The sequence below is a fragment of the Phymastichus coffea genome, unplaced genomic scaffold (assembly GCF_024137745.1).
Source record: "Phymastichus coffea isolate CEN01 unplaced genomic scaffold, Cenicafe_Pcof_1.1 PCOF00059, whole genome shotgun sequence".
In the NCBI taxonomy this organism is placed as follows: domain Eukaryota; kingdom Metazoa; phylum Arthropoda; class Insecta; order Hymenoptera; family Eulophidae; genus Phymastichus; species Phymastichus coffea.
This window is the reverse complement of record NW_026706870.1, coordinates 1,180,886-1,205,186: the sequence shown is the minus strand read 5'-3', so window position 1 is coordinate 1,205,186 and position 24,301 is coordinate 1,180,886. Positions and strand designations below refer to the sequence as shown.

The 24,301-nt window shown below is 35.8% G+C and overlaps 3 protein-coding genes across 8 annotated transcripts in view; 1 reads left to right on the top strand and 2 right to left on the bottom strand.

Annotated features, from left to right (window-relative positions):
- Positions 1-3,640: 3,640 nt before the first annotated feature.
- LOC131666558 (odorant receptor 10a-like) lies at positions 3,641-6,091 on the top strand. The gene is made up of 7 exons (XM_058939339.1): positions 3,641-3,655; positions 3,732-3,993; positions 4,122-4,250; positions 4,318-4,408; positions 4,477-4,613; positions 4,681-4,813; positions 4,889-6,091. The coding sequence occupies exons 2-7, from the start codon at positions 3,800-3,802 to the stop codon at positions 4,961-4,963; spliced, it is 759 nt and encodes a 252-aa protein (XP_058795322.1). The 5' UTR covers positions 3,641-3,655; positions 3,732-3,799; the 3' UTR covers positions 4,964-6,091.
- Positions 6,092-14,362: 8,271 nt separating this feature from the next.
- On the bottom strand, positions 14,363-18,693 carry LOC131666484 (methylthioribose-1-phosphate isomerase). The gene is made up of 5 exons (XM_058939197.1): positions 18,269-18,693; positions 17,166-17,398; positions 16,886-17,094; positions 16,609-16,817; positions 14,363-16,230 (listed from the first exon to the last, which is right to left on the bottom strand). Exons 1-5 carry the CDS (start codon positions 18,398-18,400, stop codon positions 15,952-15,954), a joined length of 1,062 nt encoding a protein of 353 aa, XP_058795180.1. The 5' UTR covers positions 18,401-18,693; the 3' UTR covers positions 14,363-15,951.
- An 876-nt stretch (positions 18,694-19,569) lies between these two features.
- LOC131666482 (sex determination protein fruitless) overlaps positions 19,570-24,301 on the bottom strand; it is a 62,785-nt gene continuing 58,053 nt past the window's right edge. For all 6 annotated transcript variants that reach the window (XM_058939188.1, XM_058939192.1, XM_058939195.1 and 3 more), the window contains exon 5: positions 19,570-24,301. In XM_058939188.1, coding sequence (XP_058795171.1) covers positions 23,862-24,301 — 440 coding nt within the window. In that variant the 3' untranslated portion in view covers positions 19,570-23,861.

The window sequence follows — 24,301 nt, the reverse complement described above, 5'->3', positions numbered from 1 at the left end:
AGAATCGAAACTGCCATATATAAAGGATCGTGCCAGACTTTTAGGAGAAAAGTACCTGACGAAAGCCCTATCATGCAAGAACAATATAATGCACAGCTACATTATTTATTCAAAAGTAAATAACAAAAGGAAAAAAAAAGACTTTTGGTCGAATGCATTGAAAATGTTGCAGACTATGCTTTTCATATCATTGAGCACAACAATTGTCCCATTTATAGCCATGACTACAAAACTAATATGATTTCGATTCCGTACAATAAAACTCTAGGTTACCAATTTAAAAAAGAAAACAATCCTAATAATGCATTGAATGAATTTGACTAACTATAACCCCTTCAATATATACACTGACGGTAGTAAAACTGTAAATATTAACCACGTAGGTGCGGCTTGCGTAGTTCCAGCACTCAATATCGAAATATACAAGAGTGTCATTAAAAATGCATCTGTCTTCATAGGTGAATGCATTGCCCTTAACTTAGCAATGGACATTGCGCTCCACTATGATGATCATAACATCTTTATTTTTACTGACTTCTTAAGTGTCCTTCAAAGTCTAAAGTCCAGAGATGATAAATTTAACATAAACCCTTATATACTTCTCATAAAACAAAAATACGAATTATTTAAGACCAAAAACAAAAACTTTAATGTTTTCTTTTTCTGGTTACCTTCACACATAGGTATTGAAGGTAATGAACGAGCTGATACTCTAGCGCGAAAAGCAACTGATAAACTATACGTTAATATACAAAAAGTTCCTTTCTCTGATATGTTTGAATACATAAAAAAAAAGGCTATAGAGAAAACAAATGCCACGACCCTGGAACTAGGACAAACAAAAGGGAGACAATACTGTCAAATATTCTTTAATGAAAGAATTAAGCCCTGGTTTTATAACATCAAATTACCTAGAAAGTCAATAGTTTCAATCAACTGTGTCAGATCAGGACACTACCATATGGCAGAATCTTGTAATAAAATTAACGTGGTCAACTCACCCGAATGCCAATGAGGAAAGGAAAATGAAAACATTAATCATATTTTGTGGCAATGCGATCTATTTGAAAAACATAGGTGCACTCTTTATAGAAAATTAAAGAAACTACATTTTCATCCTCCTTTCTGCATAGAAATGTTCATTGCGGAACCGCACATTGATGTCTGTCAATGTATCTTAGAATTTGTAAAGAAATGTAACCTAAAAATGTAACATTAGTCTACCTATAAAAAAAAAAGGGGGTATTAATGTAACAAGGAAAGAAAAAAGAAGAAACTCTGTAACAATATATCTAAATATTCAATGTAATCTAATTATTTCAATATGTTTAGCAGAAATAAGCCTTAAGGGGCAACACCCTTGTAATGGTTTGAAATGCTTAATAAAAAAAAAAAAAAACAAAGGAACCACCGCCACGCGATGCTCGTTAATATCTTTTAAGATCCTCATATTTAATCTCTCAAGAAGATCCTCAAATTTACCTGCTTCTCTGTCTACTCAAGGTGACGCATAGCTACTATGGAAGTGTGTATTACCTACTTTTGCTCTCACGAACCTATTTGCACGCTGTTGGTTCTCCCCCCCCCCCCCCCCCCCCAACCCCCCGCGTGTCGGAAATTACCACGTGGCCAGATCGCTGCCTCCACCGTTGCATGTGTGTCCGTGTGTTTGTATTCGTACATGTATGGCAGAAAATGTAACATTTATTCTATAAGAACAAGGTTTTACTTAATTCGATACCCTTAAATTGTCCAGCTATAGATATATTCATATTTTAGTTGTTTACCACACACAAATCAAGATTTTACAATATACACTTAATCATATTTTAATTACTGTTTGCAAGTCGCCTGTATACATTGTCCTTCTGAAATATTTAAATAATACGTGATAAAGTTGTCTCACGCCCGTAGGAATCAAAATTTTATAAGATAGTTATAAATGTATCGTGCAAAACGCAATGCAGTCAGTGTCGCATTTATTTGTTGCCAGTTTTATTCAACTGATACCTTTGTAATGTGTAATGTAAACACGATATGCTACAACAAAATGGTAAATGTAAAAAAGATGGCATTTTCCATGAGGAATATGATGGTATTTTTTTTTAATCACTTTTTTGAATTTTGAAAATGAACTCTCCGTGAGTCACTTTTTAGAAAGGTCACGCGCTAACCCCCTTATTGCATCCGGCCCCTCAATTTCAACCGTGAACGTCAAAGTATGTAATACATATCGCGAAAAATATGATTATAAAAAAGTATAATGTTTTGATAACTTATATTAAATTTTTATTGCGTTTTTCATGATTTTGCAGTACAAAAATTTCAGACTATGTAAATTTGAAACTACGTTGATAATACTTTTAAATTATAAATATCAACCTGGCTGTATATTCTTATAGTCACTATTAAATGATTACAACGAAATACAAAGTTATATAAAAAAACTAGACTATATTTATTAAATCAGAAATAGTTTATATAGAATCAGTTCGTCGTATCGACTGACTGTAAAAGTACAATAAATAATAAACTAAGTCTAATAAACAAAAGTACTTAGCAATCAAACATTTGAGAAAGATTATATCGAATATATTACAATATGTTCATTTATCAATACATAGTTCCATCCGGTATATCTCATATTAAATCAAATGAACATAGTGTTGTCTCTGTGTGGGTGTGCGCGTGCGCGCGCGCGTGTGTGTGTATTCGTATATATCACGGAAAATTGAACATTGATTCTAAAAGAACGAGCTTTTACTTAATATTAAATTGTCCAACTGTAGACATATTCATATTTTAGTTGTTTACCACACAGAAATAAAGATTTTACAATATACACCGAATCATATCTAAATCATTGTCTACGGGCTGTCTGCATACATTAGCCTAAAATATTTAACTAAATCGTGATAAAGATTTCCGACGTCCGTGAAAATCAAAATTTCATAAGATGGGGTTATAACTGCGTCGTGCAAAACGCGATGCAGTAAATGCCGCATTTATTTGTTCTCAGTTTTATTCAACTGATACCATTGTAATCGTGTCAACTCTGAAAGATGGAATTGTATAGATGCATGCAATTTTATAAAAATCAGTATGGAAAGGAGGCGATTTTTTTTCAACATCGCAGTTGGCAGTGGGTCGAAATTTTGGAAAGTTTTTGGGGTGTATGGTTCTATCAGAGTCGATTCCAAAAATGTCTTCTCCGTGTCCACTTTGCTTTACATGGATTGGCGGGAATAATACCTGTAGTAATGTGCATTTCTCATTTGTTAACGATCATTTTATAATATTACTTTCATAAAAACAACAAGCTTTAATGGATAGAATGTATTATTTAGATAATTCGGTTGAGAAAAGAATGGGGAATGGATCTCGAAATAGTCACGGAAAATATTAGTGGTATAATGATAGTTGCTGCTTGCTTCGTAATGATCATCACAAGCTGCCTTTACAATGAAACTGTAAATACGCTAATCAAAGTTATTTATATATTATGCAATTCATCCATGGATATCTTATGTATTGTAGAGACAAAGGATATACGACAAAGTGAACGATCACTTCAGGGAAATTAACGACCCAAAGGAGGCCTACATATTAGGCAAGTCTGCTGAGCACGCACAGAATTTCTGCATTAAGTTCGCTTGTAAGCAAGTATCATACTCAACTTGTTCGGATATTTTTATATTATTGATTAAATTCGTGATACTATATTTTTCTAGGTATATATGCAGCTACCGTGTTAAGTTACTCTATCTTACCTATAGGAAAAATACTTTTCAAATATTTTATGATGAACGATGAATTTGAAAAAGAGTATCCTCATTATACTGATTATAGTTTCATTGACGAGGACAAGTATTATGCACTTATAATACTTCACATAATTTTTACGTTTATTTATTACATAATAGGAGTTTCTATTTATGAATTTGGTTTCATAATTAGTATGAGACATATATGCGGCATTTTCGAAATTGTTAGGTAAGTCTATGCTCTCTGGGCAATCTACAAGAACTGTTTAATTAATAATTCAGCGGACATGCAATAGTTTGTTACTACCATGAGCTGATTGATTTTATTTGATAATTTTTATATTATATAACTTTGAGGATACGTTTGCAAGAAGCCTCTACGGTTTTAGAGGAGTACGAGGCGAACTTGCTGGATTATACAATTTCGAATATTAAAGCCTACGAACACGTAGCGAAAGCTATAAAATTACACAACGAAGTACTCGAGTAATTATAATTGCATAGTGACATGTCTGTGGAAATTTTGAATTATTCGATCAATGATGTTTTATAGAATGGTGCCACTGATGGAAAAAACTTATAAGATTTGTTGGTTCACGATACTTTTGGCGAATGCCTTTATCTTCAATGGTGGAATATACTTGGTTGAAAATTTTGAAATATATTATATATCCTGCATAGTTGTACCATTATATCGATAATTTTGTTTTAGGTTATACTAAATTTATCAAACCCATTCGTTTTGATCAGATATGCTACTATTTTTGCTGCGTTATTCATACATTTTTATGTAATATTTGCACATGGCCAGATGATTATCAACTCCAGTTCGTCTGTGTTCGACGCTTGGTAAGTTAGCAATGGGAAGTCCATACCCGATGTCATATGAAAAGTACATGCAACTACGTTACTTTAGTTGCAGTTGTAAATGGTATCTCGCTTGTCCGAAGACGAGAAAATTGTTATTCATAATGATGTTACGAAGTTCCAGACCAGAAGTAATAACTGGTGGAGGTTTCTTCATCATATCAATGGAAACTTACAGCAAGGTTTGCATTGTTTATGATTTTCATTCAGTTATTGTGCAACGTTGAATAAATATTACCTTAAATGATCATTTAAAGATGATGAAAGCTGGATTCTCGTATCTCTCTATATTTACAAGCCAGATGAAGTTGAATTATTCAGTTGAACATTAGGTGTGTGGAAGCAATTTGGTTGTCTTTATGAGTAAAGCTAGAGATTTACAATTTATATTTAATATTAGAATCTAAGATATTTATTATAATTTTCACGCTTACTGTTGTGATGACTACAGCTAGAACTATTTAAGTTATATCAAATTGATGTTTTAATATAAATTTAGTCACATAAAAATCACGACATTGCAGATTTATGCTGTTAAAAGTTGAACGAATATCGATTCGCAAAGGTTACCGTCTAACTTTTATTCCTTGTTACAATATTAAAGCCAAATTCTGAATGAATTAGTTCTCGCTTATATCTAGGTCGTATACGTAGAAGTAAACATTTCCCTAAATTTTTTATCAAAGTATTTATTATGACAAAAGTTATTAAGTTCAAAAAAATGATGTAATTTTTTGTAAAGCCATAATTCGAAAAGCGATAAGAGAAACGTGGCTAGTATTTTTTACATGCGTGTAAGATTTTAGACATTTATCATATAAGTGATGAAAATATCTTTTTTAACAAAATTTTTAATATATATTCTCAACAATCGCAAGTATCTGAAAAATTTTCTCAATACGAGTCACTTCTAAGCAAACATGCAAAGCGATACAACACGACAATGCACAATGGCACTAGCTCTATTGGAATTGATTTGGAGTTATAACCTACTCTTGCGTTGGAGTATGGCAACAAGGCAAGGTCAAGATCATCGCCAACGATCAAGGCCCAGAACGTCACCATCCTATGTTGCTTTCACGGACAATGAGCAACTCATTGGAGATGCCGTTAAGAATCAAGTGGCGATGAATCCCTCCAACACAGTTTTCGATGCCAAGAGGCTTATTGATCGAAAGTTCGACGATTCAAAGATCCTGAGCACATTCAAACCAGCAATCACTCCAGCGTCTTTGGTGGCTTGATGTTGCGAGTCGTTGAAGTACGCGGTCACTGTAATCACCGCGTCTTTCACCGTTTTTCCCAAGTATTCGGTTGAGAAAAGAATGGGAAAAGCATCTCGTAATAGTTACGGAAAATATTATTGTTATTATTATAGTTGTTGCTTGCTTCGTAAAATTCATCACCTATTGTTTTTACAGTGAAAATTGAAATGCACTATATAAATTCACATATATACATGTGGGGTGATTCCGTCTTAATTCATAAAGACCTCTATAAGTTCCTGTAAAAAAATGACTTCGGAGTATTTTTTGTTTTAATAAATGGAATATAATGGAGAACCGTATTTTGTTTCCACCTAAAATCCATAGTTGTATAATATATGCACTCCAAAAATACACTGTTAAACTCATCCTATAACTTAACATTCGTTCAAATACTCAAAATTCAAATCGGACAAAGACTATGAAATAATGCAAATCAAACAGTGTCTGTTACCTTTTATACCAAAACAAATCACAGGTAGACACACAATCAAATGTATCCCCTCTCCTATGCCAAGAAAACCGGTACATTAAGCATCATTGTACATCAAAACAAAATTTTTTAAAAACATATATTATAAATAAATGTGAGATCAGTCAGCTAAAACATCAAATAAACCTTTATATTGTTTACTCAATAAACTAGTGTCTTCTTGTCTATTTATAGTGTTATAAGACAAATTAATAATATCATTTCCGAAATTAATCTCTTACAATAATTAGACTCTCTATCTAAAATTATTGTGTTGTCCCAGTCAAACGAATGTGTAGGATAATTTTTCAAATGCATAGGAACAGGAAGAGAATTATCTAAAGGTGTCTTACTATGCTCATCTATGCGTTTTTTTAAACTTCTCTTAGTTTGACCAATATATACAGACGGGCAACTATCACAACAAAATTTGTATACTATATTTGTCTCATTCCACTTATCTGTAACATCTTTACCCAGTTTTATTATATTGTCCAGCTTATGATTAATTAATGGTATACAATGAATATTAAATTTTCTTAAACTATGGTTACATAAGTTAAAAAATTTTTTATGAAAAGGCAACGTTAAAACCATCGATTTAATATTCGTATTTTTTCTATCATCCTCAGTAGTAATACTATTGCCAAATCTACGTTTACGAATGCGATCTAATATACATGTTTTAACAAATTTTTCCGGGTAATTATTATTTTTTAAAATGCTCTTAACAATTTTTATATTATCTTCATGAAAGGTTGCATCAGATAGCAATAAAGATCTATCAATCAGATTATATACAATGTTTCCTTTTTGCTGAGTTGTATGTTTAGAATAAAAATTCAAAATTCTGCCTGAACAAGTCGGTTTTTGATACCAATTAGTAACAATTTTACTGTTCTTAATTATTAACGAAATGTCTAAAAAAGTTATACTATTATTAAATTGGATTTCATGTGTGAAATTTAAATGACTATTATAATTATTAAAAATATCCAAAACCAATTGTAAATTATCCCTTTTTATACATAAAATAGTGTCATCTACATATCTAAAATAAAAAAGTGATGAACAATTATATTTATCTCGCAAAACATTTAAACAATCTGTCTCCAAATCATTCATAACTAAATCAGCAAACAACGGCGACATTGGAGAACCCATCGGTGTACCAAAAATGTGTTTGTAAATTATTCCATCAAACTGGAAAAAAGTATTATCAAACAAAAACTTTACCGTATCAACTATTTCAGTAAAAGGTATCTCGGAAACAGAGTGAATCTTATTATATATATCCCTGAAAAAAATTAATTTTTTTCAATATGCCATATTTTTTTGTAAACTTTGCTAATGGATTTATAAAATCATTGATTCGTGTTCTTTTGTCAATTTGAAAATAATAATTTTTTTTTAATTCAAGTGTGAACGTAATAAAACATGCATTTATACTAACATATCTACAGTAAAAAAGAGACGAATAAAGTTTTTGTTTCGTATAATTATTATAAAAAAGACACTATTGAATGGTTTTCATTCTTTTTTTTGTTACTTTTGCCATTATTTTTCTTGATTTTTTGAGCTATATTTTATCTTTAATTTTTCTTTGAAGACGTTGTTATTGTTTTAGATTTTTCCTCGTTTTTTGTTTCATTTTTAAGAATCATTTCACTATCGTTCAGATTAACGAGGCGAATCTGAACTCTGCTCTGGAACTCCGCTCTGCTTGGATCTTTACTTTGAGGTTATTTCATTATCATTTATTAAGAACTATTTATACCATGTGACCATAATTTAGCCAATCAAATTACAAATACATTGCCTTCACTGTCAGACCCAACCCTTTTTTTTTTAAATAAACTCCTTTTTATAAGAAGATCCAAGGATACGCAGCAGTTCTAGCTGTGAAGCATGTAGTTTTCCCTTCGAAAATCACACGCTTCCACATGTTGCGACGGGGGAGAGGGAGGGGAAAAATAAATGACAAAGTCTTTTTCCGGTCTCGCGCTGCCGCCAGCGGCGCAGTTAGCCGAATAACGTGTGCAGCTTTATTTTTAATTGAGTTGGGCGCCAGCCACCGTGCTCTCGCGTTAGGAGAGCAGGTAGCGCTGCAACGTTAGCTGGTTCGGCGGTCCTGGTCGCTGATGAGTGTCGGGTGATTTCCCCGTTGCCTCCTTCCTCGCTGAGGTCGTCGTCGTATGCCGATTTCGCGCGGCTATCACCTATGGAAGAGGAGAATGGGAGCGCGAAATCCTATTTGCGGGTTCGTTTGAGACCTAGAGCACCGAATCGAAAGAGAGAAGGGACAACGGGTGGTTTTTACAGGCCACCCACGGCTGCAGCTCGTTCGGCTAGTCAGGTGTGGTCCGGGGCACGGTGGCTCTTAGCTCAGAAGCGGGTATATCGAGGGAGGCGTCACAGGGGCGCCTCTATTAACGGATCAGTAGTCTGGAAAGAGGTTTCCTCCGGTCCTTCGTCGACTGGTATCGTGGTTCCCGCGACAACGGCTATCTAATGGAATGGCGATTAAATCATTCGTTTGCATACGCGTTCGTAATCTCGAACCGATCGCGGTGACTACGGGGGATGAGGTGATCAAAAGGGTATAGTCAATAAGTAGACCGTGGTTAATAGGGACTCGTCTTTATTAAATCAGTTATTCCCCCGGTCAGCCCAGTAGTCAACCCCTCGCGATGGTCAGCCTGATCTAGGTTAACAAGGACACGAGTGGCGTACCTCAGCGCGACGTCGACCTGGGCGGGCGATCGTTGATACGAACGGTCTCGATGGATCACGAGTGCGTAGTTATGCCGTATGCAAGGCACTTACATCACGTACTGGCTCAGAAATTTGCCCGAATAAACACACACACGCGGAATCGGTCGGTCGCGCGAAGGTCGGGCTACTCTATCAGCAATGTTAACATTTCGGAACGATAATCCTACAAGGAAAACAAGCTAGTAATGCGCACACAAAACTCGTCGGTCGAACGAAGGTTAGGCGCGACTCGTACAGTATACGCTCGGTTTTGGCAAAGGAATTTGTCAACGCGCGTAAGACTTGTCGCTCGCGCGAAGGTCATGCGGCACTCGACAATTTTGTCTAACAGAATATCGCACAAAGGGAATCAATGAAACTGATGCGCGTACGGGGAGTTCGTGTCCGCGCGAAAGCCAGAAATTCGTTAAGTCTAACAACTTAGTCGGGAAACTTGCGTATGAGAAAATCGACGGTCAACCTACGTACGCGCGAAGAATTCACAAGTGTGTGCGCGCGCGTGAAGAATTGGTCGTTCAAACGATGCTCAACGTAACGGAACAAAAAGGGCGTCCGAGAGACCGACGGCAAAGATGCGCGCTCGAGAAAATCGTATCGGACGCGCGAAGATCATGCGACACTCCCGAGGACGCGGACGTTCGACAATCACGCGACTCAAACGGAAAAGCTCGCCTCAAATCAACGACTCGTTAAGGTTAAGTGGAGATTTTGCGGCACATAGACGCGCGCACGCAAAAACTCGTCTTTCGGGCAGCGGACAACGTAACAGCGCGTCAAGGAAATTGCTCGGAAGGTCGATGACGAAGATTCGTATAAGGATCGGTTTGACGCGCGAAGGTCGTACGGCACTCCCGAGAATCTAGCGTTTGAATAATCGCGCGGAGGTCACGCGGCACTCCCGAGAACGCGGACGGGCAATCACGCGATCTATTTAAGAGAAAAGCGTACTCACTCGGGCGCTTCCTTGGAACGCGATTGCGAGCTGTTGAGGCTGTTGTTCGTGGCCGGTGGGCCTCTTGCTGCGCTGCTGTTGCTGCTCCTACTGCTCCGCTTCTGCTGCTCTGCTTCCGCTGCTCACTTTATGGCACTCGCGTGGAGAAATCGCTCGTTTGGCTTTTAATTAGCACCACGGCTAGACGGGTACTGGCGCGCCGTTTTTCGGCGACGCGCCGCTTCTCTTCACTTACCTCCCCTTAGTCATTAGCTGATTAGTTAGCTTGTTGCGAAGCCGGGTGTCAGCGCCGTCTATACCGGTATTCCTAGCCCGCGTAATTTGTTTATTAGTCGTGCGTTGGCACCTAATTTGCCTACTGGCTACAGAGATAGCGTCGGTTTCATCCTATTAGTCTAGCTACCCCTAAGCCGATAACGATTGGTTGGTCAGTTAGCGTCGCTTGTCTATCCTTGTCTATCCGTTGCTCGTTGGTCTTGCCGATTCCTCTCACTCGCGTCCGATCGGTCTCGTATCGGCGGTCTCGCTTACTCTCACGCGCTCTGTTGCCCCTACTTTAGTCTAGCTAAGCCTGCCTCAGTTAACGGGGGCTTGCGATCAGCTGATCACGGCTGGAAACTTTAAGGGCTTCCAGCTTTCCGAGGGAGTGTCGGATCGGGTCGTGAGTGCGCGAGGGGTTGTACGCGGGCGTGAGGGTCGTGCGTATCGGTCAGGGAGACTTCTGGGGGCCATACATCGCGAGATCCGGACGTGCGTGGGCGGGTGCATGCGGTAGTAGCTGTTCGGTCGCATTTTCTAGCCGAAGCGGGCTAACGCAGGTAATATATATTTTTCTTGTGATGACGCATCATCACAATGTAATACCGTTTGCCGTTTAATACTGCTAAAATTTCGAACTTCTTTTTTGATAAAAATCAATTCAATGGACGTTGTATATTTCTCAACTTCATTAACAAACTTAAAGGGGTTTGAATAGCATCAATTTCTGAACTACATAAGCTATGCATTGTAGCATAATGCAAGCCAACTGCGCCATCAACAGCACTTTTCCCATGACCGGTAGCAGAAAATATCCATTTTTTAATAACAGTCGTTTTCTTGATGGATGTGACTGAAAGTGATTTTAAAATGATATGCAGTGCCACGTCTGTGTGGGCATCACAACGCTTCTTTCATAACTTATGACTCCTAAGCGTAAATATTGTATAATGACTAAGAAGATGCACATTTCTGTAAGAAGAGGGTGGAGAATGTCTCGCCTCTCTATGGCAAATAAAATTTCCCCTCTGCCTCTTACAAGCTTGAGACAGTTCAAGAGACTGAAAAGTGATTGAGCTATTCGCGCTCATGTCCAGTGGGATGGTTTTGGCGCTGAATCCTTGGAGGTTTTGATCTTTGCCTAAAAATTAATAAAACGCGGTAAAAAAACTATTGGAACTACATTCAAACATCTGAATGTACTGCACCGACGAACGTGAGGCATTCGATTCGTAAAAACTGCAAAGTTATTATTGCTTGCTGTCGCTTTTTCTCATTATTGTCACATATTAGAATAATAAGGTTAGGCAGAGGATAATGAAGAAGTGAAAAAATATGCAGAAATCGTAGGATTGGCATAAATACGGCGGTTCCGGGAGTCCAAAATATGCATTGTTTTTTGTATGCAGCAGGATGGGCGGGAGCATTGCGTCGAAGAGGGCGGGGCGTAACAATTGTCGTTACAAGCCGCAGAATTTGTCCAATCTCTGCGAGCAGATTAGGCGCTGTTCACGCACGCGGGAGGTGGGGCCAGGCATAAATTACCGCAGCCGAGACAAACGTGGCGCATCCCTCGATCATTGCGTTTGCCGAATCACCAAACCTTAGGCGCTCGCTTTGCCTCGGTTCAACAAGAGCAGAGTAACCGGGATAAATTGCAAAGGGGATTTTCATTTTTGGAGAAAGTCTGCAAGGTGGTACTGATCGGAATTCCAGTTTTTCCAAGAAAATCGCGTGCCCTGGCGTCAATGTGCAATTGACAAACATTTTTTTGAATAATATTAATTTTACATCGTAACGTTGTATATCGAACTCTAGAAAAACTACCATAAATATGTTTAAAAAATTATAAAATACTCCTTGATAAAAAGAAACATTACACTTACAGTAGAAGGTGAAAATTATATTTTATAACCGTTAACTTAATATTTCGCAGAGCTACTCAAAATTAAAAAAAAATACTATGTACTAGTTGCAGAAAATAGACAAATTTTGGGCACCGTTCCATGATCGTTCGCAGACGCCTATTGCTCTATCCTCTAACTAATCGGCCGAGCGCTCTGGTCTCCAGCTGTGATTTGCTATTGTTTTTTATGCCAATCCCATGGAAGTTCAATGATATTGAATGTAACATTGTTAATAATAAATTTTAAAACAGTCATGAAAGTTACGTCGCTTCATATTTATAGTTAAAGTCGTGGTGATTTTATAAAAAAAATAGTTCGCTTCTATTGCACTTAGTGAGTTGATTTTTTTTTTACAAATTTGTGAAAAGAAAATCAGCTTCGCGACTGAGGTAATTACAAAAATAAACAATATCGCCCACATTTCATTTGATTATAAGGCGATTCACAGCCTTCACTTTAAGGCTACTTTTATATGCAATTTAAATTTTAAAAAACGACTTAGGCAGTGAGTTTACATAGAACTATAAATTTTGAAGGAAAGAACGAGCTCTAGCCGACACACATACGACGCCTCTAAGGGCAAGAAATCGATTTGTAGTTGAGCTTATCACTAAAACGAATCTTGAATCGAAGCTTGTTCTCATCACAGAATATTATTGACAATGTATTAATAAGAGATTTTATTGTAATTTGAAAAATGATTAATTAATTAAAAAATGCCTGATTTTCATGGTCTTTTTACAATAAGTTATAAACTATTTTTTTATACTGATGTGTGACGTCTCATTTTATAAGTAATTTTAGAGCCAAAAAAGGATAAACTTTTTTTCACTTATTCATTACAAATTGCACATCGACGTCAGGCTACGATTTTTTTTAACGAACCGAAATTGCGATTACCTCGTTCCAGCCTTTCTCTAACAATAACAATTCTTTCTAACAGCAATTTTAATAATAGTCAATCATTTTCTATCTAAATTTTTGATTGCATCTAATACTTTTTATATAATCTATATATAGTCTAATACCATGGTATAAAATATAATTAAATTGACTTCTTTAATGTTTTTAGATTATGATATTATAATAACTAATTTAATTAAACTGAATATCACAGATTTAAACAAATGTCCTATCTACGATAAAAAATTTTTATAAAGAATATGAACAAATATCTTGAAATGAATAAATTTATTGTAGATGATTTATCTACAATCACAGGACAATGATGCTTAGGATTTATTCTTAAATCTTCTGGAACATAAGTATATTTCCCTCTATAAAAAAATCATCAGACTAGACTCAACTAGTATAAATAAAGAAACATGCGTTAAAAATATTTTCGCTAAAACTAACATTATAAATAAACCGTATTTAATAACGAAATTCATCAACCAACTCCTTTTAACGCTAGATATTAAATATACGGAAGTAGTTCGCAATTGAGCATAACAATTGAAAATTTGTAGATTTGTAATTGTATTGCTTAGCCTATGAACTCTTAAAAAAAACTTTATGTGATAGAAAACAGCACATGAAGCACAAAAACTGTGTAAGCGTATCAACAAGATTTTCGTATGGAGTACCACAATGCAACATTTTTGGACTTACTGCTGGACGATGCTGTCTGTTAATTTATATGCAAATGACACAATAATAATCAGCAAAGAAAATAATCGGATAAGTATCGAATCCAGCATTAATGACCAACTAGATGTTGTTCACTAATGAATGACTTTAATTCGACTGTCGATTGATGTACAAGACAATTTTCATGTCTTTAGGCTGCAATTGATTTTAATGTAGGGCCTGTCAGCGTTCACTATTATCGCTCGATGAATTTAAAAATGGATTCTTAAAGAAAAAATGTCAAGGAATTCAATAAAAAAAGAATTTTTAAAATAAAAATAATACTTTTTGAGATATGGTCAATTGTTTTTAAAAAATGTTAATAACTTTTGGAAAAATTGATATTAAAGTATTGTTCGCTTAATATCTTTAAAGTACACCCTTTTATACGTAATATAAAAAAAATTCGTTTCGATAACTTTAATGGTTGCGGAGATATACATTTTTGAAAATTTTTCGTCAAAAATTTTCAATTGTTTATAACTTTTGATATAATTATTATAATGATCTAATTATCCATACTTAAATACACTACCATATAGGCAATATATATACCAAGTTTTAAGAAAATCCGAAACCTACCCCTGAAAAGCTGATCGTCATAGCCTGGAATGTGCCATATATACAAAATATAAACAAAGAGATTGAATATTTTTAAATCGAATCCTACATCTATGTTTCGCTGCAATATCATTAATATCAACTGATAAAGTAATAAAGTAACATATCTTCATAAGTAGAAAAGTCGGTACTGAAATTAAAGTTGATTAATTAAATCAAATACAATCTTACTATACAAGGTAAAGAAGAGTTACATATATGTAGAAATTCGTTACTAATTATCACAATAATTATTATTTTGCAAATTTTCTAATCGTCAATTTTCATGGTTTTTCGATATCATGGAATAGTAGATTTATGATATATCGGTTAATTTTTAATTTTTTAAAAAGTTATCACAAAAAACGGGATTTAAACGTAACTAAAGTACATTGAAAAATGCGTTGTACGATCACAGACTTTTTCAAAGACGTCTTTACAATTGACTGGGAAATCTTTCGTCAAACGTAGTCACTATCGAGCAAGGTAGTTTTTGCATGCTTCGTGAGCACCGTATACTAAACTTGCCGTACTTAACATCAACATTTTAATTAGACTTGGAAAAACTTAATAAGAATTCTTTTATACATTTCACTTGTTACAGTTCTTCCTTCGAATGAAAAGACATAAAAGTAGCAAAGGAACTGTATAATGATCTGTCGCTAATACATACCACATCGGTCAGAATCATTGTCCTATCTATTTTTACGGTGGCCATGAGATAATAAATAAATAAATCAGATAATTATATGTACAGATAATGGTACTTTGGAAAACAGACTTGCTATGTCACTTTAACAGTTGCCTAACATGATTTTTTGATCTATCTACATTTAAGATGAAACACAGTCATAGATGTATAAAATTAGTTTAAAAAACTAAGCTTTTTTATTTTGATTTAGGCAGTAAATTAAGCAACGTTCCCGTATGATTCAAAATAGTATTTCTATCTGACATAACACAGTAATATTAAAAGATCATTTCAAAATAAATACAATTATGCTATCACCTACGGTATAAAAAAATCTTTAAAATATAGAAAACTGAAGAGACTTGAATGAAACTAAGTTAACTAGTTCCTATCTGAATATGAACTAAAAAAGCTAGTTAGTTCTTTTATATGTTGACGTATACATTTTATGTAACAGACATTTAATGTTGTCCGATAAAAAACAATTACAGTTGAAACATATTTTCTTTACCAATTAAAATTGAAACGAAATTATTTATAAAATACAAGATCACTATATATTGTCTGCGTAAGTATTTGTTGATTATGATTATGTAATTTATATCTCCTTGTAGTATTATTCTAATTAACGTCTTGTAAATTCTATTACATTATATGAAACCAAACAAATGCAAACATATTGAAAACGTAGCAGATTACACAATAAATATTATTTTTTATTGTTTGTAAATATCTCGTGTATTTCTCTGAATAAAAACATATCATAAATGTTCAATCTTTTACTTGTTTAAGTTTAACAAGATCATGAGGTCTGTAGACACCTTTATTAGTAATTACTCCTGTGATTATTTTCGCCGGTGTGATGTCAAACGCTGGATTCCAAACATTTATTCCTTCAGCAGCAATTCGAACACCATTGATGCAAGTAAGTTCGTCGTGCGGTCTCTCTTCAATTTTGATACTATCTCCATTTGGTATTGAGAAATCAATTGTAGTCAATGGAGCTGCTACATAGAAAGGTATTTCGTGATAGCGTGCCAAAACAGCAATCTGCAAAATATAAACAACGAAATTTAATATTTTTAAATCGAATCCTAAATCTATGTTTCGCTACAATATCATTAATATCAACTGATAAAGTAATAAAGTAACATATCTTCATAAGTAGAAAACTCGGTATTGAAATTAAAGTTGATTAATTAAATCAAATACAATCTTACCATAAAAAAATCAGTAATTTAAGTTCAAAATTTAGCAATTAAAATCGAATAGTAATTGAAATCGAAACATAGATTAAACAATTATATATCAATGCATAAAAATGATACGAAATATACAATTATGAGCATCTTTAAACATGATTAAATTTAGAATTCTTTCCGCTTGCGAGGGAAGAACCGAACGAACGATTTAAAAAAAGATAATTACTTGGTATGTTCCAATTTTATTGGCTGTATCACCATTAGCAGCAACTCTGTCAGCTCCAACAATCACAGCAGCTATATTTTTGGATTTCATAAGCGAGGCAACCATACTATCACATATCAGTGTACATGGTATTTTATCATGCACTAATTCATAAGTAGTCAATCTTGCTCCTTGATTGTAAGGCCTGGTTTCAGTACAGTAAATTTGTTCTGACAGAACAAATTTAATAATGCATTATAAAGTTAAAAGTCAATCAATTTATTGTGCATGTATTTACCTATTTTTTTAGTCTTATGAAGAGCCCGAATAACTCCCAAAGCTGTACCGTATCCAACGGTAGCCAAGCTACCAGTATTACAGTGAGTAATCACACTTATTACTTTCTCATCTACAGTCCTTTGCAAAATTTCTGTTGAACCATGAATTCCTATTGATATATTGTCTTCAATATCTTTTTCTAACATTGAGATTATTTCTGTAATAACTCTGTAATAATGAAATAATTGTGTAAAAATGTTGCCTTAAATGAATAAAATGGCAGCTTGTAAAATAATAACCTGTCTTTCATGTCATCAGGATAAATATCTTCTTTAGATAATTTTGTGGCAAACTGAATGATTTCATCTGCTGCAAGCTTGATATTTACAGCTGTAGGCCTTGCAGTAATAAGGTAATCTAACTTATCTTTGATATCTTGCAGGAGTACTTTTGTGTTATTGTAGTGATGGCGTATGATGTCCACAGCCAAGCTCAAGCATCCAGCAACAGCAATTGCTGGAGCTCCTCGAACCTGTTTATAATAAAAATATATATTAGGAATTTTCTAGCATTCATAAGAGTAGTTTTTAAATTTATTTCCAAATTTTGATTCAAACTTGAAATTTGATTCTTTTAGCAACAATGCAATTAACTGATTTATTTCAAGAATTTATCTAAAGAATAAATACATTTTTCTGTTTGATAGTACTTAATAATAAAATTGGTATCTTTATAATTTTTAGCAAACTATTCAAGACAGAATTCACACAAATAAATGAAACATTAATAAGAATAATTTTATTTAAGTCGTTTTTTTTTATATCACGTCATATAAACTATACCAATATGAAACTCAAAGTTAAAATTAACTTTTCGTTATCACGATAATTCCTATCGAAAGTAGTTAAGGAGATATCAGCAAATTTATGATTACGGAGAAACCATTATACGTTAATAATTTGCAGTTTACGTAAAACATCATAGTCATCCCGCATTCTTTAAATCTTAAGCTACTGAGATGTCCTTCAATTTTATCAAAAACTCAATATTAAGCAAAAATAACGAAATCTACGATACGCCTTTTTTAGTCTTTACATCGTGTAATTTTTTAATCATTGATGCTTGTTTGATATTCATTTTTAATCAATTATTGATGTCATCCCGCATGCATATAATCTAAAAAATAATGCAAAACTTAAACTGTAAAAACTGAGATTACTTTAATATAATGAAATTTAGAATATTTATAGGTTATGTTTACTTACAACATTCTCTTAACAATATATTTAAAGCTCTATATAATATATGTAAATAATAATCGATACTTCATAACAAGTAAGATTTATTTGATTATTTGCCGGCTATTCGATTGGCTAATAATCAAACTTAAACAAAAGCACACCTGCATCTTGTTGATAGCGTTCCAACCATCTTTAACGCTCTTAATCTCGATAAACACAGTCTCTTTAGGCAGCAAAAGTTGGTCCAGGATCTCCAGCTTACCATCCGACCATTTGATTGCTCTCAAGGCCATTGTTATCAACGCCGACTCTGTCAAGTTACTACAGAACAACAGCAATAATGTTCTTCGGAGATTCTTATGGCAGTGTGTTTATTAGCAATATAGATACAGTATATAAATATATGTAATAGCCAAAACTTTCTCTGGAAATGATGCGGAAGCGGAACTGATTCTACCGCCATTTGGAGTCTCATCACGTGGCCGGTGGCATTTCTTCTTTCTTTCTTTGTTCGCATCTTTGAACTCATGGAGACTGTGAACTCAGCGCAAGCGCAACCCGGGAGACTTCGATCACATGCAACCACGTGATTAGGCGCGAGTTTTGGAATACTTCGTGAAGCGGAAAAATTAATGGATTCAAGTTTAGGACAGTTGCCAAGTGCAATTTAATTATTTTTTTAAATTTTTGTATTATATTTTTGAATTACATTCGATGTTATTTAAATGAAGTACGAATTTCAACAAAATTAAGCAATATCCTGAAAATTTAAGTGTTTTTTATGTATTAATTTCTGACAATCTAAATTAACCCCGATATTGTGGAAGTATTTTACAAATTTTAAATACTCTGACTAAATTATTTTTTTGATATATGTAAAAATAAACATAACCACGAGCTTCAATTCCAACGAAATTCAAGCTTCAATTTAACACTTGAGCTCGGATATTTCGAAATCTACGAATGTAAATTGCGACATGAATGCTGATAGGTAGGAAAGCCAGGGAGTTTTTAAAGGTAAACGCAGTGTGAAATTATTTTCGTTGAATTCATGAATTACTTACTAATGATGGAAAATACTTTGGTGAAAGCGGAAGGGAATCTTAATGGTAAACCTGAAATACACTTACTAATGAAGGTACATGCGCGAGTTTGGAATTCGTAATGTATATAAGTGTAAGCTCATTTAACTTTGCTCAAAGTAATAATATTTTAAAAAATTTCCAAATGCCAGCTCTACACTTTTATGCGAAACTTTTTCAGCTGCTTTATGTCATTCATAATATTCTCTGTTTATGTTGCAAAAGCCAAGTAATTATATATTTTTCCAAATAATATCATATCTTTAGACTAATTAATTAATATGACCCTCGTCTACACGACGTGCAAAAATATAAAGTTTCATAGAGACGAGATTGTAAGATAATAAGGTCAGGTAAGGCAAAAAATTATTTTACACAAATTCATCATCACTTTAATTAAATATATCTATATACAATATAGGTACATCGTAGTACATTTACCGCAATAACTGTACAACATCAGCGATTCCACATTTTATGTTTTTTTTTTTAATTTAAAATTTTTTGTTCCTGTTTGTTTACCATCGGTATTTCGTGACACTTGTTTTGTTGTATGATATTCTCTTGTTGCTTAGGTCGGGCTATTTAGCAATTTTATTTATCAGTACTGTTCACAAAAATACATCGGTATACGAAGGATGATCGTAAGAATGATCACGTCGGAGTGGAACACGACAAGTTCAGCGACACAGATATACAGGCGCGGGAGAGGACTTTTCGGTAGAGATAATTCGGTTGCTCGCGCGCGGGTATACAATGCGGGAAGGAAAGACAAGCCACGGAGCTGCTGGGTCACAAGCTTCTTCGAGGTATACATCACTGATTGCGCTGCGCGAGAAGTTCTGTCTTACCCCTTTTATATCCGTGCTTGCTTATGGCTCGACTACACGACTCCGACGCCGCTATCATCGTGTTTGCTCGACTACCGTGCTCGCGAATTTCACTTTTATTCTTGTTTGTTTTCTTTTGACAATTTCTCGGGCCATTCGCCATCGGTATAATCATCTACACGCTCGTCAGGAATTTCGAACATTTCGTCGGAAGCACCAGTGTGCACCTTGAAATCGCTTGAACGCTCGAGCGATTATTCTTGTACTGTTTGACTTTCAAATACAGAGACGAGGTCCGACACTTGTTTCAAAAATACATACTGAATTATTGCTGAACGAGTTCGATGACTAGAAAAATAAAGCGCATAGACTGACATTTGCACTGTTTGTTCTCGAAGAACTCGAAGACTTGATCAATTATGCATAAACAATATCGTTGAAAATACTCGTTTGCTATCAGAATAAGTACGTATGCGTATATATAAAAGTCGACACTAAAACATCAAGTGCATCCGAAAGAATGCTTGTTTGAAAAGTCACCCCGGGCTCTTACACAAAAATGTGGATGCAGCGGACGCTTAAGTACCATCTATTAGACAAAAGATTGACACTTCTTCATATCGATAATTACGTTAAATTGAAACTTGCTCTGTTTGCTCTTTAATTTACGTGACGGAGGGGAGGGGGAAAGGGATATTACCATGTTACATCGAATGTGCGGAAAGAGATAGAGAGAGAAAGAGAGATAGAACAGTTATTAGTCGATAAAACAACTTTTGCTCGATATTATTATTTTTTTTTTGTCTCAACACTTAATTCGGCTTCACTCAGGGTTACACTGAAACGAGTAGTCTAATTATTAACTTTACATTTGCTTCATTTACGTACTACGCAAAGTACTTGTAATACGATTCGCTCGCCTAGTTTTTTCTTTTTAATTTCGTTTAATTCGAATTATAATACAATAAATTGACGAAATTTTCAATAGTCATTATTATCTCAGAATCAGTCTTTTAACATTTCTTTTTCATCTTTGGATTTTTAGTCGACAGACTCGTCGAATTTCGTTAGGAATATTACGGAATCGTATTGCGAGCTTCTTTTTGTTTATTTCTTTTTTTTTTCTTCATTTTTTTCTACGTCCCATTAGTAAACATATAAAAGTAGCAATGAAAACTCAACAAGAGAACGCCTGTTTACTGTGCAATTCATAAATCGTTTTTTTTTTGTTTATCCATCCTGTAAAATAATTATAATTTAATTGTTATATTCATGATAAATTATTACTTTAGTATTTACACATTAACATTTTCGTATGTAAATACACGAAAATACTCGTTTAATCCAAAGTCAACAACACGGTCTATTTACAATTTGGAAAGCCAGTAAGGACGGCCCCATTAAATTTTATACTTATATCATGTATATACTTGTTTTGTTTTCGTTCTGAGTGATACTTTATCTCACACATTGTAATCGAGTAAAACACGAGTAAGTGATTGCGAAGGTTGCTTTACATCTCTTAACGACTAGTTTTCATTTTTCTTAAATGGCATTCATGTTCCATTGAATTTTCACACTCATGCGCACTTTGTTACTTTAGCGACTGGCGCATTGTTACACTAATTTGCTTATTTTGCCTTTTATACGTGCACATAAAATCGTTAGTCGATGATTTGGAGGATTGTCGACAATGGTCACACGTCACACTTTCGGTCTGTCGCTCGTATGAGACATTGTAGACATTCATGCAACTATCGATTTCGCTCTTCGCTTCAAAGAAGACGTCATTCGATCAAACTCGCTCGAAGCTTCAAATCAGTATAAAATTACGCTACAGCTATTCCTTTGATTGCTTTACAAATAAAATATTACATTTATAACCCGATTAAATCTATCGAGTTTTAACGTAAAACGACATCTACTTAAGTAAACATTAGTTAAATAAATCATTGTAACGTTCATTTTTCAGTGGAAGCGATACGCACCGACTCCACCAAATGTGCGTGTATATTTGCGTTGAAGGTAATATTAAATAAAAATCCGAAACATTTTAGCTCTAACGAAGAGGACGCAATCTTCTTCTTTCATTTAAAAGGTATTAATCCGACACTCGGTTGATTAGCCCTACGCAGGGAAAAAAAAAGTTGTTCTTTCTTTTCCACGTCGCCTCATTCATTAGCGACGCACAAAGGGCTTTGTCATTCGCAATTCGTTGCGTGCGCTTTAGCACGAGGATCGGCATTAAAAGCACAACCGACGGGTAGCGAAAGCACCGCTCCTCGTGGTCGCGCTGCCTGACGCTGGGTTGCGGCTTGCGGGAAGAACCGAACGAACGATTTAAAAAAAGAGCGACGAAATAGACTCGAGCGTTTGCTCCGACGATCGCAGCGCTACCGGAAGACGTCAAACTGTTCGCGCTAATTGTAGAATTGAGCGAAGCAAAGCCACGGAGGGGCATTTTTTATTTCGATGGAAAACGAACGGAGCAAGAGAAGCGTTTTTCCTCGTGTATTTACAAACCGATAGACGCGCTCGTTCTCGCGCGCGCGCGATCGCCATTCGCGCCGGTACTTATATAGGAACCCCACATTTATATAAAGAAACGCGCATTCGGCGAGCTGTGCGCGTCGTTCATCGACCCTCGAACGAGCCTCGACATTTATTACTACATCTCAAGTTATTCGTTCCCTGTGACCTTTGTTTTTCATAGCGTTTGCTTACTCGCGACGACAATTATCGTTGGTCCAAATAAAAATAAACGGGCTCGCGCTGCTTTTGTAATCCTGTTTAAATGAATATTTCCCAGCGGTGTCAGCTTTGTGCTTGGCCCACTGGGAGCAGCAGCTGTTTTCATCTTCTAGAATTTCATAATAGCTATATTACTTACTTTATATGGTATTTATGCTATACTACTGAGTTTATAATTACATTAACGTGTATCTAGCTTACAGCGGATTAAGTGCAAGGCAAATGAAATGTAAACGCACGAATCAGTCTAAAAAGTTTGATTTTACCGACCACACGATGCAGCATTATGGCAATTTCGAGTATTATTCATTATTCCTCAAGACAAATATCATCACCCACCGACATTACGTGGCTACAGCGGATCACGTCAACAAAATTGATTGTAAAAATTTTCCATACAATTGAAATTCATTCTACGATCGAAAGACAGCATGCATTTTCAATGCTGCCAGCAAATGGCTTTTCACAATATTTAGTCAATAATGGCGAGTCATCAAGTAAAACGATGCACAAGTGAAATCAAGTGACTTTTGCGAAAACGCATCCACAATAATACTTGACTTAAAAATCGCGGCGTAACAGAAAAATTCGAGTACTCGCATGAATTTTCGCGCGTTCTAACGATGGCCTCTTCGATGGAGGCTACAACGAAATTCGAGCGTCGTCATAGCTTTTACGGTGCGAATGAAAAATTACCGGCAGCCGGATATTGGTTAGTCGGTAAAGTAGCGAGCGTTCTTCTTTTTTTTTTGGCAATGGTAACGTAGGCTTGTGTAGCCGATAAGTATGCCGCTTAGACCGTCCTAAAACTAGAAATGGCACGTGCGCGCAGCCTGACGCAACGGGGAAAACATGGCGAAAGCGTGAAACGTTTGCAACAGTACCATCGACGTACGGTGTTCCGATGGAATCACAGCGCTCGCTTCAGTCTATCAATTAGCTAAGAGCGTTTGCGAGAGCCGTCCGAGCGTTCGGCGGGAAAGCTACTACGTGCAAGAGTCGAAAGGGTAAAGAGGATCGCCTCGGAAATCGGGACGTCGAGCCGCCGTGGAGCGTGGTGATTCTCGTCGCGAGCGAGCGGCGATCAGGCGTCAAGGCTCAAGCCGCGCGGTGCGGCTCCTTCGGGAGGCTCCGGCTGATAGCGAGAGCGAGGTGCGCGCGTGCGAGATGGCGCCGAGGGACAGGCCGGGCCAGTGCCCGATCAGGGACTCGTCTCGGGCCGGGGAGTCTAGATGGCCATCTGCATGCACCTGCGCCTCTTGCCCGAGAACCCCGTGGCCTATAAGGCGCCCTTGGCGAACAGGCGGCTCCCAGTGCTTAGAGTGGATGTGCGTGCGCAGCGAGTCGGTGCGGCTGTAGCTGACGGGGCAAGAGGGGCACTTCCAGCGCCGCCCCGAGTGGACCTGAAAGTGGTGCCAGCGGTTGTTGACTTGCTTGCCGCAGATCAGACACCTCCACGACTTCGAGCTGTCGGACAACTTGGCGAATGTCTGTTGGTACGACAGATCCACCGGTACGCTCGGCATCGTAC